Source organism: Phalacrocorax carbo, chromosome 4 (assembly GCF_963921805.1).
Source record: "Phalacrocorax carbo chromosome 4, bPhaCar2.1, whole genome shotgun sequence".
In the NCBI taxonomy this organism is placed as follows: Eukaryota; Metazoa; Chordata; class Aves; order Suliformes; family Phalacrocoracidae; genus Phalacrocorax; species Phalacrocorax carbo.
Window position 1 is genome coordinate 42542407 of NC_087516.1, and position 20258 is coordinate 42562664.

A 20258-nucleotide genomic window follows, 5' to 3' on the forward strand; every position below is an offset into this window, starting at 1 on the left:
AGATGCCAACACTACAAAGTCACTCATGTAAAAGAGGTATCTTGCTATGGTGCCTCCTCTTTTTTTTTTTTTTTAAGTCATTTTGGTCTCATACCTCAGCTTTGCCTTGAGCAGGTTTTGGACGGTGCCAGTTAAAAAGCAGCACTAGGAATCTTAAAATGCCTGATGATCTACTGATTTAAAACCTAGAAATGTTCCAGCACTCATCCCTTCCAGCATTTTTGTTCTCCTGCCTCCGAGCTAAGTAGGAAGACCTGCATGTTGCAAAGCATGCCTGATTTCACACGTTCTTGCACCGGTTTTTCAGACTACTTTACAGCTAGACCTGTCTCTTCCATTTTGCACTCAGAAGCAAGGACAGCAGCAGCCCTGAGGTGCTAAAGTCCAAAGCCACAACTAGGGAACAACACTGCCTCTAGACCTTTCTAAGGAGCAGCAGCTACAGTCACAAGTGTTGCACAAACACCAGCATGTGACACCCAGAGAGGCAGGGACAGGACACGTCGCCCACCACTGACGCCCCTTTTCCTTGCACTGATCCTGCTCAGCTGTGACAAAAAAGAATTACTTTCAGATGCCCCACTTCAATTTTTTATCTAAATCCTCCTCCCTTTTATCAGCAGAAGCTGAGAAAACGGAGTGAATCAAAACATAATTCAGTTGAAAAAAATGAACGTCTTTCCCGTGCTGTAGCCGAAGGCAGTCCCCTCACCCTGTGCGGCTGCCTCACGAAGCACGACACCCCCGGTCAGCCCGTTACCGCCGCCCTGGTGAGATCTGCCAGGCGCCGCCGGCTTCAGCTCTCCCGCTCCACAGCGCCGCTGCTTTTTAGCCATTTATGAAGTTTTATTAAAAGCCTTGATGTATTGACCAAACACGCCAGGCCCACTCGTCCTACCCTTCCACACGATGAGAGGTTTCACATTCTCCCGTGTTTTCCCCGCCACCGGCCCTGGCCTCGCCCCACGGCCCGCCCCGCCGCGGTGCCCCCTACTCGGCTGCCCCAGCTCCCGGCACCGGCCGAGCTGTGGCCCTTGTTTTTAAGGCCATTACACAGAAGGAACCGATGGGGGAGCCGTGCTTTCGCGAGTTCTGCACGAATCTACGCAGGATCGGCGGCGTCCAAACCCGTCCCGCCAAAGGCAGCCACGCTGCCTGCAGCTACCGCACCCGCTCCCCCCGCAGGCGGCTGCGCCGGCCAGGCCCTGCCGCGGCCCAGGCCCTGCCGCGGCGATGAAGCAGCCGCCCCTAGCGGACGCCGGCGGCCCTGCCCTCGCCCCGCCCGTCCGCGCGGCCGGGCCCGCACATGCCCAGCGCCGCGGGCAGCCGCCGCCTCGGCTCCGTCCTGCCGGTAGGTGCGCCAGGCCTTTGAGGGACGGCGGGGCGGGCATCCGCGGCAAGCGGAGGCCGGCGAGCGGGGCGGGAGGGGAGGCAGCGGTGAGGTGCCCCGGGGGTCGCCTCGGGGACGGTGGGCGACGCGCTGCCCCAGGTATTCCCTAAAGCACAGCCGTGGCGGTAGGGGGGCAGCAGGAGCCGTGCCTGAAATGCTGGAGCAAGCCTTGGTGTATAGCCAGCACCGCCACGGCAGGGCCTGGGTCTGCTTCTGCTGGCCTAGACGCGCCTCGGGGAGGAAGGTTAAGAATGGTATTTTTAGAAAGCTTGAGGTGTTGGTTTTGGTGGATTGGGATCTGGTAGTTTGTTGGTTTGTTTTTGTTTGTGGTGGTGTTTTTTGTTTTGGGTGTTTTGTGCCTTTTTTGGTGTTTTTTTTTAAAGCAGCTTTGCTCGATTGCTCATTTTTAGTAACTGCCAGCACATGCATGTTGCTGTGGTTGCTGGAGGATTATTTTCTGTGAATTCAATAGAAGTCCACTTGGAAATTGGTGGTCAAAATGACAGGGTCTCTTTGCCCATCATTTCATTCCTGTGCTTTCCCACCTTATGAAGAGCTTTCCCTGTGAGAGCAGGCCTTGAGGTTTCCCGCAGGACTGCGGTTCACTACCTGCTGAATCCCTGTGGGCACCAGGGAAAAGGAGGGAAAATGGTCATCTGAAGCATTTTGAAAGACATTCTTGATTAGCCTTCCTAAAAAACCACCTGTAACTTGACAAGTGTTGAGACTCTCAGTGATGGCTTGCAATCATTAAAGCACTTTAAATGTAATACTTAATACAGTTAACTAAAACTGGATTCTCATTAAAAAAGAGCTGATGGGTGTTTAAGATCTGTCAGATCTTCAAATTTGTAATCTGCCTTTAAAACTCCACAGCTGGCAGTGACAGGAGGGGGTAGAAGGCTTTTTCCTGTTCACTGCAGACCAACAAATTACACAGATCGAAGCTGTATTGCTATTTGTTTTTATCATAACAGCAGCATCTGGCCTAATCTTGCTGTGCCAGTGTCATTGGAAGGCTGTGACAGTACCTACAAGTATGGAGTAGAAACCTTTTCCCTGAATTCAAAAAGGAAAATAAATTCCAGCACTGATTTTAACATGAATAAATGGACATTTCATTTGTGATAGAGCATATCTATAGAGACGACAAAATGGAAGCATTATTTGTGGGAGATGCACATACTAAAAGCATGGGAGTTCCTATTTACTTTTCCAGCTTCACGTCCAACTAATTGCTCTTTCCCCATAGATATGAATTACTCTCGATTCATCACCACTGTGAGTGCAGCAAGAAAAGCATCTCCAATAAGACTTTTGAGTGAGTATAGACCTGTTGTTTACAGGTTCTCTGGAAGGGTATCATTCTACATTCTGGACTTTGCTGGGGTATCACGGTTAAAGACTTGAAAAGCCTTGAAAGAAAACTGTGCTGTAAGCTGGCAAGCAAGGCCAGTTAACTCATTTGACTCTTGTCAAGGTGAGATGTCAAGCATGTATAAAGAAGACAGTGAATAGCCTTGAACCATTTCAGAAACTCATCCAGACAGAAGAAATAATATTGTCACTTTAACGTGAGCCTGAAAGATCTCTGCTACTGCCTCTGAAGCAGGGCTTTTGGCACAGTTTGCTACTGAATTTACACTGATAGCAGTTGCCTGTTCCTGGGCTAATGACTTGAAATTCAGTCCCAGCATAACATTTCTTTCCACCTAGCTTTCCTATATCCTGTTAATGTTCATAAACTCCTCACCACGCCCACACTCTCAGTGTTACTACACTTTCCTGTTCTACAAACACACTATCTTTATGCTACCGTGTTACATAGTCTTCTGTGTGACAGATAGAAAAGGTTAACTGCCAACTTGTTTACTCAGTTGAAACCTACAGGGACCTGACAGAATCAGAGCATGAGACATACATCACTAGTTAAGCCTTTGGGGGTCAATTTCCTCTCTTGGTAAGAGGTTGGCATTTGCTGTTCTGCTTAAAAATACTTCATACAGGTACATCTAAGTCAACTAATTCACTCTAGTCCATCTCTAAGTGATACATTGATATGCATTGTAACACAAATATTAAATAGCACAGCTTGTGCAGAAAGACACATCGAGGCTGCAGTTTTGACAACAAAGTAAATACCTCTTTACCAGACCAAAAGTCAGACACATGACCCATATTGCTGAACTGATAAGAATTAACTCCCCATGCTCAAGTTTGCTAATAAGTAGTGAATAAACTCAGTAACAGGAGGCTTTGAGCCAGATCTGGCATCATCTGCTCTCTCATATCTGATGTAGAACTGTCAAGCCAGCATGAATGCCATATTGTGAGCTCTTAGATTTAATGTAATCAAGTGCCCTTGCTGCATTAAGGTTCAGTCTGAACTGCATAGATTGGATCTGAACGATTGTGAAACTGTGACTTTAAAGCAAGAGTTGTTAACATTTTCTTCACACTGAATTATTTACACAGTGTCTCTGCCACCACAGCTGGGCTGCCAGAAATGTTCCCACTCCCTTACAGAAAAGCTATAATCACAGAAGAAACTATCAGTGTAGCTGCGCTACTGCCACATCAGCTAAAATGAGACTGAACAAAAACCCCAAATAATTCCAAGTCAGTCTAAACAGAGGATCATTATATTTTTAAATTCTCAAAGCTTAAAAGACATCAGTCACAGAAAGTTTATGATAGAACAGTCCAGATAAAATAAAAAAGCTATTTATAATTTTTTAAAAACAAAGATAATTTGTTGTTTTGGTCTGTCCCACCCATGCCTCCTTCCGCACCCCTACCACCTATTTAATCCACATAGAAAGCTAAGTTTGAAAAGAATTATCATCCTTTTGGATTCATACCGGTTAAAAATAAAGTGAAAAACAGAACAAACTTCTCTGGACCCTTATTATATACTGACTAAAGGATATAATCTGAGTTGCAATAATCAAATTGTAACCCAGGTCTTTTCCTTTTCCTCTAGCTGAATTGATGCAGAAGTCTCCTCCATCTCTCATCTCTCTGGCTGGCGGGGCACCAAACCCCAACGTTTTTCCATTTAAGAGGGCTACTGTTACCATTGGACATGGCACTGCTGTTGAGATTGGGGAAGATCTGATGAAGAGAGCTCTCCAGTATTCGGCCTCAGCAGGGTAGCTGTCACAGCTGCTTGCACTCCAAGATAGCAGAATCAAAGGACCATAAAATCCTTTTATTGCATTAATTCACTTGTTTTTGAAACCCATTCTACAAAAGCAGGTTTAATTTCTTTCAATTTGCCTCACTATTTACATTTCAGTTTAAGTGTAAAGTTATGAGCAGATGAGAAATTTAAAACCCTAATACTAGTAATTCTCAAGCCAGAGCATTTCCTGGCTGTTAGTATTTGAGAATCCAGACTCCCAAATCACTAGGAGGAATCATTTTGTGTTTTGCAATAAGATATTCATTAAAAGATACTACATTACAATACATAGTTTCCACATTCTGGAGTATTTATTTTGCTCTCATTACATACCATATTAAAATCAATATGTACTCCTTTTGGTAGTTGAATGGAAGTATTTATAGCATTGTCATTTTTAGTATAAAAATTGCATATCAAAGTTACTTCAGCACTTGAACTCCCCAGCAGACAGCACTGAGTCAGGCTTGTGACAGGTTTGTAAAAATATTTAGGTATCTACAGAGGAACAGAGGGCATTAATCAGTGAAGACTTTTAATATTTAAATGAACCCAGCCATTTGTGAACATCCTACAAGATCTTAAGACATTTTTTGAAAAATCTGTTTCAGAAATCCTTATTATCTGTGGTGTATTACTAGCAGTATCGTCACATTGCCACATTTGAGTATGGAAGGATCACTCCTAGGAGTGGATATTGTTCAGTTTCCACCCTTGGCAAATTATTTCTACCCAGATTTCAGTATAATAATGCCTATCTCCTCTGCTTTTCCGTAAGAGACATTTATCTCATTTTCAACATTTGATAAAGCAGTCATAAAATCAGCATTTAAGTGTATCTGTGTGACAGTTGAAATCAGACTCAGGACCAGGTGCTAGATTTGGCAGTGACTTAGAGGAACAGCCTAGCTTCAGCCTATATAAAATGTTAGATACAACTTATTTTATTCATGTTTCAGGATTCCAGAGCTGTTGTCTTGGCTAAAGGATTTCCAGCAGACTCTCCATAATCCCCCCACAGCCAACTACAGTCCTGAGCAAGGACAAATGGAAGTGTGTGTCACAACCGGCAGCCAGGAAGGCTTGTGTAAAGTAAGACCAAAAGCTTCTTATGTTAAAAGCATTTCTTCCAGGGAGATGTTTATTCTTCAATCAGTTCAGTTATAATTCAGCATTAAGTGGTATTGTATAACTATATGCAGGGTAGTTTGTTAAATATACGTCTGACAGTATTATCAGTAAGAATTATAGAACTGAAATAAAATTGGTGCGGCAGTCTAATCTGTCAGGGCTGCATGAATCTTTGGGTAAACCAAAGATCCTGTCAGAAAATATGCTATGAGGTAACATTTCATGTTACTCAGGTAGTGCACTAACAAGTACCTAGGTGCCTTATTTGTTTTACCACAACTCAATTCTAATTATGTTAGACTTCCCTAAATAATTACCCTTTCCAGTCCACTCTCACTGCAGCATAGCTGATCCTTACTGTAACTGAAGCACTGTTTCTATTGTATAATAGAGCACTGTCTTTCCATTTCAAGTTGGTATTCTCTAGCTGATTACACAGCTTCATTTGGCTCTAAAGCAGGTTTTTCATCTGTTCATTGCTTTTCTCAGTGTAATTAAATTCTTAGGGAATTACTAACATCAAGATTTTTTAATCCCACTAAGAAGTCAGAAGTATGAAGCATGTGTACAAGAATGGCACAATCTAAAATAGATTTTCTTTCACAGGTGTTTGAAATGCTTATTAATCCCGGGGACAACATCCTCTTGGATGCACCTACATACTCTGGCACACTAGCAGCTGTAAGTATTCTTTAGCTACAAAACATTGTTACATTTGAAGTAAACAGCAATTTAGTACCTCATCTGTAGGCTTATATACACTGTCTGTATTTACTGTAAAAACATACCTAAGAATCAAGTTTTTACTGTTGGTCCAGTTAAGTTTATAAATATTAACTCATAGAAGCTTTTATACTAGAAGTTCTATAAAAGTTACACTCAGAAGTTCCTCTTCCAAATCCTAGTTCATTCAAGGGGTAAGGTCACGTTTGGGACTGGAAAGAAAGCCATCACAACCTAGTCAGGCTGAAGCAAATTTTTAATAAGTGGGTATTTTAACATGCCAGCACATTCACCTGAAGTATTTCATTGTCTGATTATACCATAGCTATAAATAGTATAAAATTAGAATAGGCCTGAAACATCCATATATGAGTATGAAGATGTGAATTAGTAAGAACTGTACAAAAATAGCAAAGTTTAAGTCTGAGAAGTAATTTAATCAGTAAGTAATTAAATGTCAGCTAAAGATGCATGAGAACTGTAAGAAGGGTTAGAACAGATGATACATCACAATTTCAGTCTAGCCTCCCCTAGCATCAAAAGGAATTTTGGTTTTGTTTGCTACGCTAAGTTTGAATATATCTTGTCTAATCAAATGTACTTTGTTAGGAATATGTTTTGACAATACAGCAACCTGCATTTTTACTTAAAAATGCAGAGCACTACATGGTACAAATTGAAATTCTACAGGGGGGAGACAGCATGCTTTATCGTTGGTATTTTACCTATATTTTTCTACACTGCTGTCAACATGTCATTGCAGTAGCATCATTCTCCCTTGTATTGCTGAATATATGTATTGAGAACAGATTCTTTGCCCTTTGTCAGTGACGAGTAGCTCATAGGTCTGGCACTTCCATTGAAGTAGAGTGTAAATTGTCAATAGGAACTGAAGGTGCTATGAACTTACTCTCTGTGGTGAGAGCGTGAGGAGTCCTGAGAGAACACAGTTCAAATTCACAAAATCCCCTTCTGCTTGCAAAACCACATGTGATTTCATAGAGAAGAGCAGCAATTGGACATAGGAGACATTTCTTCTTAGTTAGTTTAACATGGAAAATGGAATAATGTGGTAAATTTGACAAGCTCCACAGAAAATTCAGACAAACAAATGGAGTTTGAGGTAGCAATAAAGTCAGAAAGACTTTGTGTCACTGAAATTTTACAATGCCAATGACAAAAGACCTTTGAATTATGAGATTGACAGTTTCGTTTCTCCTATCAACAGCTGAGACCTTTGGGTTGTAACATAATTAACGTTCCCAGTGACCAACATGGCATTATTCCAAAAGCACTAAAAGAAATTCTATCCTCTTGGAGCTCAGAAGACGTAAAAAATCAAAGCCACCACCTCCCCAAGTTCCTGTACACTATTCCAAATGGGTGCAACCCAACTGGAAACTCTCTGACCACAGAACGCAAGAAGGAGATCTACCAGGTATGTAGCTGAGGCCTTGTGACCCTTATAGGCAGAAATCGATAAGTGTCAGTCTCATTTTGGTTGAGAAAACCCCATGTGTGGTCTTTGGGCCCGTTAGTGGTCCCAGAACTTGTTTCTAATCAAACGTCTTCCGTGGCAACTCTTCAGAGGTAGACTAAGCATTAGATAAGGTGTTTTTGCAGTAGGAGCCTATTGCTGGCTGGTGTCTTTGCCATTGACTTCAAACCAGATATATTGCAAGTTCACTGCACAGTCTGAACACTACATGGAACAGACCTTCTGTTGTATACGTGTCCTTGTACTGCAGGTATCATGTTTACTCTTATAATTGCTTGATGTCTAAATTGGATTTTGGAAAGCTTATCTTGATAGGGCAGTATCTTGAATGAGCAATCCATAGGATCATAATATGGTCCTGGTAATAGGCCCAGGGTATAGGAAGAACTGAATTTACAGTGTCTTTTCATTGTAATGAATCTGTACTTTTATTCATTTCTTCAGCTTGCAAGAAAGTATGATTTCCTCATTATAGAGGATGATCCTTATTACTTTCTTCAGTTTGAAAAGGTAATTTGTCTTCCATACTCCTTACTAACATCTTTTCTGGTCCAGGCCAGAACTAAGGTTTGAGCCATGGATCTTCGTGCATGCTGCTTCTTCATGTCCTACAAAATTAGTTGTAGGCCTAACAGTCTATGCTACTTTCAGTTGTCCCCTTTGTGGCATTTTACTGCATCTGTCCATTTAGTTGGTAGTTCAAATTCCTCAAGCCTTATACAAAACAGAATTTCCTTCATTAGTCAGAAAATGACAAAGATTTTGCCTCCAGAGCAAAACAAGTGTGCCACTGAAGCAGCACTTGAAAACAGCAGCCTCTTAATGTTCCTTTCAGCCCACTCTCTTCTTTCATTCAGTGGAAGACTGCTTTCTCCCAGTCTACTATATCCCATTTTTACCCCTTTGCCCTTTGGAGAACCCAAGAGAGTCCTCCCAGATACCACAGGAAGCAGTACTGGATAGGCAGCTTCCCCTCTTCATGTAAATTTTCCCCAAATGTGTAACAATTGAGTGTTGACCTGTCTTCACACATGGACCTACACTAGCAGAGTCGGCAAAGTACCTAACTTCAGGAATAAATCTGATCTTATAAAGTAGTAAAACATTGGTAGAAATTCAGTATTTTCTATTTTGAAATAGTTTTTATGGGAGGAGGCAATCAACTGCTTCACTTACTCATTGAATAGCACTGTGTAGCTTTGTTAGAGAGTGTAAGGGGAGAAGGTGTAAAAGTAGAATTCCTAATAAGGAAAAAGTGCACTGAACTCAGATCATCAAAAAGGAAATCAAGATATGACCAAATTTTGAAGATAAAGCTAAAAGCTACAGGGCCCCATCTTAGAAATTACAGTATTTTTCTTGGAATGTGTAAAGTATTTTGATAGTAAATATTTTACAAAATCAATTATGTCTTCATCATAAAGAAAATCCATCATAAACCTTACTAGCACCCTGAATTTCACTTTTTTTCTTCCAAGCCATGGGCTCCAACTTTCCTCTCAATGGATGTGGATGGCCGAGTTATCAGGACTGACTCTTTCTCTAAAATTCTGTCATCTGGGTAAGGCCAGCTTCAGACTGCTCAGCATTGCCTGTTCAGTTAAGGTACAAGACTAATACTTCATACAAATGACCAGACATGTCAGTGTTTTTTCATCTAATACCTATCAATTTCTGGAATGTACTTTTTGATCCACAGCTTTTCTCAGTCTGCTCACTTTTCATGTCCTTTCTTGCAGTCTAACTCTGGATTCTGTTTCTCTTCTGATACTGATAGTTAAGCCACTCTCCCCAGGCAGCCCATTCTTGCAGACACCATACAGGCAGAAAGAGAGATGCTAGATTCCAGCTCTGTTCCACGCCTTTCTCTCCTTTTTCTACTTCTCCTGTCTCTTTACATTCCTGCACACTCCCTGAATTCGTAATACAGAAGAGAAATGATGGCATCATTCTTCACAAACTATTCATAGGGTTATACCGATCTGTTGTCTTCTAGCCCTACGGTTATTTCAGGTTGTTTCCACCTGCCTGAAAAAGTAAGCTGGCTGTTTTCCATTTCACACATGTCACCATAGTTGATTTTTAACTTGCTTTTATATATTATTCTAATAGATATAAGAAAGTAATGTGAATTCTGCACTGGCAGCTAGTGGATTATAACCCCATCCCTGAGAAAGTAAGGAGACAACTTGAGCTAAGTGTGATTGTACTTTCAGAATTGACACTGCAAAAAGGCATGATACAATTTTATATTTGTCAAAGATGCATAAGAACTTACTGGTTCTATTTTTCTTCAAATAAAAACTTCAGCCAGTCTGTAAAGATGGGTCATAAGCATTGAGGCATGAATAAAAGTTTGGTTTATCAGTCTAAATTCCATTTATTCTGCAGTACTGAAAGGGAGTGAAAGAGTAAAGCTGTTTGCCAGTTCCCATCTGTTTTTCATAAAGCCTAAGCATTTATGATTTTTCATTATGTGAAAACCTATCTTTCCTTCCCTTTGATTCATGTAACCTTTATGGTTGCAGAGGAAAGCTTACAAGTGTGGGACAAGTCCCAGAGACTCAGAACTAAGAAGTAACTATAAGCATTAAAAACCCTTAAATGTTTTTATTTCATGACTTTGATACTTAGCTCATAAGTTGCATAAACCTGGGTCTTAGGGCAGTATTAAGATTTATGTAAACGTAAATGCATAAAATATCACTACAATATCAATGAAATGGCTACAGGTTTTCCCATTTATAAGTTCAACCATAACTCGCACAAAGTATTATCACCTTGCATTTCTGTAGTAACTTTTTTCCGTTTTTTCCCCCTCTAGGTTAAGAATAGGTTTTCTCACAGGTCCCAAGCCTCTTATCGACAGAGTTATTCTACACATTCAGGTTTCAACAATGCACACCAGCACTTTCACACAGGCAAGTCCCAAGCTGTCAACTTAATTGTATTAATAGAAGATAACATATTCCAAGTCACAAGAAACCAAAACCAAACAGCTTTGCACTTTTGCAGTTTTGTTTCTAGTAAGCACATACATTGTCAATTCTGCCAAAAGAAGAGAGACCACCATAGAAATTACAGCCAGAGCTAGAGTGTCGCAATGCTCAGAAAGCACAGCTAATATGCCCTTAACCCTCAAATTTCAAGAATCAAGATTTAAAATACTTTGTTTCTCTTGCTAGTAGGTTCACTTGAAAAACCTCAATGTAAAGGATACATTGGAAGTACTTAAGTTTACTTTTTTGGTTTTCATACTACTTTGTAATTAGAATACTGGCAGCCCACAGAGATATTACAAAGCAGGCTGCCAATTACAGTCCCTTTATAGTTAGGAATAAGGAAAAGAGACATTGAACACATCTAAATACACCTTCCATCTACCAGCTCCATTAGCTCATCATAGAGACAGTATTAAAGCAGAGGGGCTGATATGGGCAGGAAAGTAAAGCAATATAACATCGCCTTCCTTTTTCTCCCTGATTACCATATTCAGCTCTCCATCCATTCTTCCCCCTTGCCCCAGCTTCCAAACACTGCCATGATCCTTGGAGACAGCAGTAACATGGACTAAAATGGCCTGTTGCTGTTGCCACCTCTCTTTATAAAGGAATCCAAGAGACCCCACATGCAATTTGTTGCCTGTGTGGAATTCTGAATATGGCATCAGGCTCTAGGTCTTTTGATGATTGCAGAACAGTCCTGTTTAAAATATGGTATTGATGATGTGTTTTATTTCTTTAGATTATGATATCACAGCTGCTTCAGCAATGGGGAGAAAAGGGTTTCTTGGAGCATATAGACAGGTAGGGTCTTGTCATATGCTGAATCCCATCATCTGTCATTCTGCTCCTTGTTACCTACACAAAACATTCTTTGCAGAACCAGGTCAGAGGAAGTGTATCAGTATCAGGCCAAATGGAGAAGCCAGGTCACCAAGACTGACAGTATTCACATGAGTCCCGAAGGAGCTCTGTGTGAAGCTGCAGACGTGCAGGTCGGGGCATGTAAACTACCACTGCAGACCAACAATTTGCTGGTCTACTGGCACAATCATGCAGCTCCCATCTGATGGGAACTCAAAGAGGATGAGGATGCTGGGAGCTCCAAGTCAGTGAATAAAGTTTTCATCCCTGCTGAAGTGGCAGGGTCTATAGCAAAGGCTAATATCACTAAGCACATAATCTATTGAAAAAGAGTCAGCGTAACTTGTATAATGGGAGTTCTTGCCTCACTAACTCAGCAGGGATTCACCCTCTAACATCCTTAGAGGAATGATTGTGGACACTGATGGAAAGAAGTACAGAGAGCAGCGAGGTTCACCTACCCTTGCTAACCATTGCCTCTGTCACCACTCCTGGAGACAGCACTGAGCTAAGGCCTAATTCAGCATGGCATTTCTTACATACTGGCTGACACACATTTGCTTTTCATCTATTATGCTGGAGGAGCACAGCTTCTCCCAAGTATCCACGCTTCATTTCAGATGCCATACTTGGATACCATTAGAACCCCAAGCTTCCTACTTCCATGGGAAGTGTGCTATACTCTGCAGAGGCCTGGAACAGGAATGTGAACAAAGCATAGAAAAAGTTCTTGTATCTGACTGTAACAGCCACTTCTGTCCTCTAAGCACCTGCCTGTTTTCTGTATTATAAACACTAGTATTTAAAAAAAAACACCACAAAAAGAAAAACCAGACACAGCAGTCCTAGCTTTGCCTTGTTTTAAGAAATAGGAACATAAAGATAGGTTTTACAGGGAAACTTGGACCACACTTTAGCTCAATATTCAACAGTTTAAAAGAATATATCCTACATTTAGCTCTTTGCTTACCTTCTTATGGACCAAGAAGCATCCTTGCTTACACCAAAAGGCTGTTCTTCCTCCTGACTAATGAGAATAGTACTGCAGTCTGGTAGCTGCAACCCTTTTTATAACCTCCTAGACTCTGTTGTCAGGTAACTTATTGATGAGGCCCAACAGCTGACTGCAATCTTTCCCAGGTGATTTCATTTGGCCAAGGTTGCCTTGTTAGATCTTGTTTTTAAGTATGAGCTAGGTGGTTGTTTGGAGCAGCTATGTTTTTGTTGAAATCTTGTCTTGCTAACACTTACAATTTCATCCCAGCATAAAAGTAAGATGATAACAGAAGGGCAAAAAGCTTACAACAGTATTTGCAATAAGTGAGATTTACCATTTCATGCAGAATGTAGCAATTGGTATAGGCTGAGTCCCAAAACTATATAAACCTTTAGTATCAGGTGTAATAAAATACATCCAGAAATCAAAGGTATTGGTTCAGAGAGTATAAAAAACCCTGAAAGGTATAATTATGAAATTACTAAGTATGGTTTCTCTACAGAGGAGGGAACACATTTGCATCTGATTTATGAGCTCTGTATCAGGCATTTCTCTCGTGTTTCCTGTTGTAGAATTGCAACTGTCTCATATCGACAAAAGCCACTGCACAAGACTTGTCCTAAACTTGGGTTAGGGTCATTTTCCCCACTAAGAGATTGAATTATGTCTAAGTTTTACTTAAAGTGTGAAAGAGATAGATAAGTTCAAAAGTTTAGGAAGGGGGAAGCTGTGAAATAGTCATGACAGGTTTATCATATGATTTGCTGTTTACCTTGTGAAATATCATTTCCATGTGTACCTATTACAGAAGTTCAACCCAAATGCACAAATGTGGAGTCTGTGCTTTTGCATAAGTCCTTCATTTCCTTTAGTATGCCTATTTTGTGTGGTAAATATTGCAAACAGGGCTTGTATCCACTGATACAATAGACAGAATGGATAATATATATGAAGAGTTTCCATGACATATGTAAAGCTTAAGAAGCAGCCACACAGGCAGTTCCTCTATCTGGTTGATGTTTGCTTTGTTACAGGCATGCTGAAGCATTCAAGACTTCTCTGGTACATATACAAAGTTTTATACCCACAGGATGCTGTATTGTGCCCAGCTAGGATATGCTCATATTTCCATTAAATGTGCACTTAGGCTGTTCAAGTAGAAAAGCTTCGTTTCTGCCTTTGGAAACAAATGGACTCTGAAGCACTATGGGATCATGACTTTGAATTGATAATTTACTTTCAGAGTGGTGGAGTTCTACAGGGCCCAGCGGGATGCAATGCTCATTGCTGCTGACAAGTGGTTAAAAGGTCAGTGAGTGCAACACAGCTAATTACTTAGATTTTTTTTCTAGCTATTTATCATCTTCGTGTTCAAGAAAAACCAGTGAAGTTCACCTCTTGACTGAAGTGACAGATAAGCACTATAAGCAAATCAATGACATTAAATATTAAACTTAGGACAAGTTATCAAGTGCTTCTGTTTTCATGCTTTTCTGTGGGACAAGGATATGGTGATGAGAAAAAAGCTCTCCACATTACTGTATAAAGCAATTTTACAAAAGCCATATATTTCACACCACTATGTTCTTATACTTTTTATGTTTAAAATCTCTGCCTGAAATAACCAGATTTAGTGGCCTTAATTTAAAAAAATATATAAACAATCAATATAGCAGCAGTGATAATATTTTTTTTGTCAGAAATCAATTTCAAATGTCCACTTTCGTGGTTAATCACAGAGCATAGAAAGAAGTTGATCAACAATAATGCAATTACGGTTAGTGATTCACTCATCTTAGTCAGTCCAAGTGGAATCAGCAGTAACTGCTTAAGTAACTGCCCATCTACCTTAGATGATACTTCCATGGGACATGGGTACTTGGGCACCACACAATCATTAATGTGCTCACTCTTGCTAATTCCAGGTTTTTAGGTAGGAAGTATTTTTTTCTTTTCTATATGGTTCTGAACAATCACGGGTTGTTGACTGAGGCAGGCCCTCTTTGTCTCATTTCCCCCAGTATCAAAACAGTGTAATAGCACCAGGCTGCCTTAAAGTGTATGGTAAGAATATACTCATACGTAACACAGTATAGGGTCTTCACGTTTTCTAGTAATAGGAGCCATAATATTACAGAAGACAGACCTTTATTTTGTAGATATGCAATGTTTCAATCCATCAAGGAAGAGCTGAAGAAGATGTCAAGTCAAATAGTTTCCTCAAAAATATGTCCAAAATCAGATAAGGAATTCTAGGTAAACAAAAGGTATACAGTGAGTCTGCATACATAATTTAAGACATAAATCCTCCCTAATCCTTCCCATCCTCCTTATAACTCCTAGGCTCTCCTTTTCTTTGGGGAAAAATCTGTAATCATTGTCATTTAAAGGAAACAGTTTTGCACATTGCTACACTTAAATTGTATGGCTAGTCAACGTGATATTAGGAGAAACTGCATCAGAAAAATTGTTTTAGATTGTTTACTTGATCTGAAAGTAATAATATAGTTTGTTAATGTTTGGGATTTCTATAATTCAGAGCGATCACTTTCACAAAAATTATTGAGGATACCAGCACAAATGCGATAAGCCCACACAGATTTGATTAGGAGTACTTTAGATTTTGCAGGTAGCATCCTGGCTCTGTGGCCCACATTACCTTTGAGTTCATTGGAGCAACAAATCTATAACATCACTGAATCTATGATGTATCTGTTAAAGGTGGGGCAGAAGTTTTTTGGGTTTTTTGGGTTTTTTTTTAATTTTTCTTTCTTGATTCCCTTCTTTTCTCTCTCCAGACTTGGCAGAATGGTACCCTCCTGCTGCTGGCATGTTCTTATGGATCAAAATTAAGGGTGTTTCTGACACACAGCAGCTGATCATGGAGAAAGCTCTGCAGAAAGAAGTATATGACCTATGGTTTAATGGCTTATGATGTTAAAATGAAATGAGGAAAGGATAAAATAAATTATCATACCTATCCACAAATGTGCACACACATAAAGAAGCAGGGGACCTTGCTGTGCATCATCATTGTGTCCGCAAGTCAGGCATTGTCGCATAGTGACTCATTAATAAAATATCTCCATGTCTGTATTCAGATGCTGATATTTAATCATCTTACTTAAATTTAAACCATTATAATATATAGCACAATGCCATGTATGCTATATATTAATATATGTACCTATATGAATGATGGCTGTCTACTATATCTTTTTAGTAAGAGAAATGAAGGGTGATTTTATTTTTACAATTTATAAGAACCAGCACTGTGTACTGAGTAAACTACATCCCACCTCACTGGTGCTTCTAAACATTGTCATGGTAAGCCAGACCTGGTAACCCACTAGGCTATGTAACCAAAACCTAAGAGCCCCTTGATTTTGTTATGAAAAGCCTGGTTCTAGGTTGCGTATTTTTGGCTTCTTCTTTTGAAGAGAAGAAATATATTAAGCTATGTTCTGATACCAGTGTTTTAGCAGTGAGCCTTCCCAAATTTAACTTAACACAGCATTTTAATACTGGTGATAACTGGGTGGCTAATCAATTTTTCTTAGGTGTTGCTGGTTCCTGGAGGAGCATTCAATATCGATAGTTCAGAGCCTAGTTCTTACGTCAGAGCCTCCTTCTCTCTGTCTTCTCCAGCCCAGATGGATCTGGTAAGTGAGGGGGTTTTTTTTAACATTCTTATCAAGACAGTTTCTCACCTAATAATGCTCACTTATTTTTACTTACTTCTCCTTATGTGTATTCTTGAATGTTAGTGTAGGTGTTTTAGTACTTAGGTGATTAAGCAGTACTCTTGAAGCAGCATTAGCTATTTCTTAGGCAAGATACTCATATCCAAGTGACCTGAAAGGTACCAGATTTTTAGGACCACATAAAATCTTTCTGTGTATCTCATCCCTGCAGAGTCTCACACTTAATCCTCCCAGACTTTATTCATAAAGGCTTTACTGAAGTCCGAGTAAGTTTTGCCATTTGCTTTAGCATTCGCAGGCATCACACATCTCTTATTTTGCAGACTTTCCATTCCTGAGATTGAATTACCTGCTTTCTTTTTTGTGTGGGTGCATTGTCAATCCTTTATAAGAAAGAATATTGTTTTTCTTTTATACAATTGACATATCTGTTGTATTTAATGTCTCAGGAACTAATCTTCTATGTATTTTAGGAACATTTTGGATGTTATTTGGCTGTATCTGTAAAAATCAGTGGGAAGAAAGATAGGATACATTCGTTTGTGCAGATGTAATACTCGTTTGATCCAGGTGCTTGAAACAGTTCAGTATTTGTAGTTGTACTTTCATTCAGTTGTGAAGGTTTGTAACAGATAAGCACTTCTGTTCCCTTCTTCCTTGTAAAAGTAATTCCTAACCAAACTATTGACAGTCAAATTCTATCTTTTATATGCTTCCCCACTCAACTCTTCTTCCTTTTCTCTCACCTTTGGAGCCTCTAGGCCCTTACAATAAGTTAAAAGAGCTACTCTTCCAGGGATCACTAGTTGTATTAAAAGTACAACTGGTTAGTTGCATCTGAACTCCAAATAACCTTTGAATATCAGTATATATATTTTCCTGTTTCGGAAAACCCTGCCTTTCATTTTCTGTCAGAGAAGCGGAAGCTTTGTCCAGTCAACACCCATACATGTCATTAATAAAAGGAAAACAGAATATCAGCACAATTTTGCAGTATAAAATACTGGTTAGGGTAGTTTCAGTACCTTTACAGGCTTGCTGTGTTGCCTATTTAAGTAATGCTGGAATATAAACGTGAACCATATTTGTGTCATTGCAGGCCTTCAAGAGACTGGCTGGCCTTATAAAAGAAGCTTTGTGAGAAAGCTAAATAGAGCTCTTGCACCAATCAAAATTGTCTCCAGGAAATATTTATTAACATTTGGATTTCATCAGAACACTATAAAAGCAAGCACAATACAGTGGATGTTTCCTGAGATGGTTTCAGCTAAAAAAGCAAAAAATGAAAGATTGAAAAACAATTTGCCTAATTTTTTTTGACAGGACATTGCGTTACTGAATTTATTCCAGTTCAGAATCATTTAAAATACTCAAAACCAAAATGTTCTGTTTCCCATCAAATCCGTGGTTTTGTTTGATTTTAGTTTACTTTTGTTCAGGCTTTTGCTTCATTTTGGGTAGGGAAACAGGGAAATCAGTTACTGAGGAAGTTGTACCTGAGGTGATCTTAGCCATTATTACTTAATCCCAGCTGACCCATTCCTCCAACACCTTATGTTGGAATTTTGTTGTGTGTGTCAGTTTCCTTCTTGTCCTGCTGTCTGGCATCTGGTTTTGAAGATTTGAAGATCAGTATTTAATCTTACTAAAGTTTTGTTAAATAAAACTGATGTAAGGATGTTAAAAAATTTAAACAGATCCAGCAAAATTAGGCTATGATTACAAATAAAACTATTTGGCTTAAGGTCCCTTGTTATTTTCATGGGTTTCGCAGCTCATTCTTTAATTTGTAAAAGGTTTTCTGATTGCTGGCTTCCACTTCAGTCTGCGAGTACTTACTCTGTAGCTGTGTTAGAAAATCTCTGGTATGCAAAGGCATGTGGATGTGCTAATACAGCTGCTCTCTGCTCTTCGTTAATCAGACGTGTTTTGGAACAGAGAGCGTCAGTAACTGAACGGGGGATGTAGTGGAATGGACAATACCCTGACACTGCCAGATGTACAAAGCAAGCAAAATGAGAAAATAAAGAAATGTTTTGATCTCTAATCCCTTAGTCATTATCATCCCAAACATTTGATACTTGGCAACATGTTCAAAGCTTTCAGACAGTTTTAACTGTACAGATTCTCCAAGGCTTCCCATTTTGCTTAGTGACTTAAGTTTTATTTACTGATCGGATGAAAGCACTGTACTTTTCCACCAACAGCAGATGGTTGATTCTTTATGTCCAAGTGTCCAGAATTTCAAAGTAAAAATACGTGTTCAAGGATGCAGCCAATCCTTCAGCAGCTCAGGTAACCCAGCCAAATATGGGTCAGGCACAACCTTGTTTAACTGAGAGTTTCACAAGAGTCATGGTGGTAGTAGCACCAATGATTCTCATTCCCTCTTTTCCCCCTAGTTATAAACACCATGCGTCATAACAAACTAGCACAGATGTGTGCCTTTCCCAGCATCTCTTCTATCATCAGGATCATTTTAGTACCTTCAGCCCAGCATCACCTTTTATCTCTATCGCAAGCCTTTTAGTCACACATCAAAGCCATCTCTGCACTTTGCAGCTTCTTGAGCAGCACATCCAAGCTCAATCCTTTTCCCTCTTCTTAGATTACTGTAACTTTTAGTTGAGTCCACATGATTTTCAGACTAATTTTTTCCAATTTGATACCAGTACATGACACCTTTCCTCTCAGACCCATCCAAAGTACTTTGTATAGTCCCAACTTGTCTGTCACTCCTGCCCTCCTGCAAACACGGGGCTGGGGCTGTTGTGCCACACCTCATCTGCAACCCAACCCGCATCTCCCGGTGGGGCTGCCGCCAGCGGGCAGGTGGGAGAGCTGGTGCGGTGGATGGGGTCAGCCCCACCACAGAGTCAGGCTGGGCTTGGGCAGCCAGGATACACGGGGTGACATAGTGTGGGGAGAGCCCACAGTACCGAAGCGGCTCTCAGGGCACCAACACTGTCTTTGAAGACAAACCTGTCCCTTTTCACACTATTTGATGATGCTAAAGTGGGGTCTAAACTAGCAGTGGCCTCTGTGCGGTGCTGCTTAACAGCGAGTTTTCACATTTCAACTCAGTTTCTTAACCATGTGTAGAAATTTTGAAAGCTCTGGCTTTTCTATCAGTACAGGGTTCAATTTAGAAAATGATTTTATACAACAGAATGAATTGATGTGTCTGTTTAATTAAAATAATATATTTTTACAGAGGAATACATGTAAATGTCATTTAAGACTGATCTTAGTTTTCAGGCAAATACTATTGTCATTGTCCAATTCTATTGCCATATTGTCATTCAGCCAGACCTGAATTCGAAAAACAGAACCAAAATGCCATTATTACACTAGCTTTATATTGATGATCTGTTGAATAATACACCTCTTAACTTTCAGACATCTAAATGTTAATTTAGTTGAATGTAAGCAAAATGCGATTCCATTTGCTGCACATTAGATGCCTTTGCTCTCAGCTAATTTAATTTAGAGTTTGGTTTTTCCCCTGTGGTGAAGCATCTAAAATTAAATTAATATCCTGAACAATGCAAACTGAACAATGGCAGTGAAATCTTGTATGCACATACTGTTTCCCTGCACCTCTTAAAGCCCAGCTTCTGGTCTCCAGGGAGAGAGCGTTCGCTGTGATTAAATGTTCCTTGGAGGAAGCCACTTAGAGACAACAGGCCGGGCAACAGGTTCACATAGGAAGAAATGATGTGGCAAATGAAAGTTTTGATCTTCCCTTTCTCTTTCATCCATCCA

General features: G+C 40.0%; 1 protein-coding gene across 5 annotated transcripts; it reads left to right on the forward strand.

The window, feature by feature from the left end:
• Positions 1-1219: 1219 nt before the first annotated feature.
• Positions 1220-18237, forward strand: AADAT (aminoadipate aminotransferase). 5 transcript variants are annotated; one of them, XM_064449718.1, is made up of 14 exons: positions 1220-1351; positions 2643-2711; positions 4374-4542; positions 5534-5666; positions 6312-6386; positions 7657-7866; positions 8371-8436; positions 9405-9487; positions 10751-10847; positions 11671-11732; positions 14033-14097; positions 15588-15694; positions 16350-16451; positions 17593-18237. In XM_064449718.1, the coding sequence occupies exons 1-14, from the start codon at positions 1234-1236 to the stop codon at positions 17632-17634; spliced, it is 1398 nt and encodes a 465-aa protein (XP_064305788.1). In that variant the 5' UTR covers positions 1220-1233; the 3' UTR covers positions 17635-18237. The 5 variants fall into 5 exon arrangements, with proteins under 5 accessions (XP_064305788.1, XP_064305793.1, XP_064305790.1 ...); XM_064449720.1 differs by lacking the exon at positions 1220-1351 and adding an exon at positions 1356-1437; XM_064449719.1 differs by lacking the exon at positions 1220-1351 and adding an exon at positions 1458-1644.
• The last annotated feature ends 2021 nt before the right edge of the window (positions 18238-20258 follow it).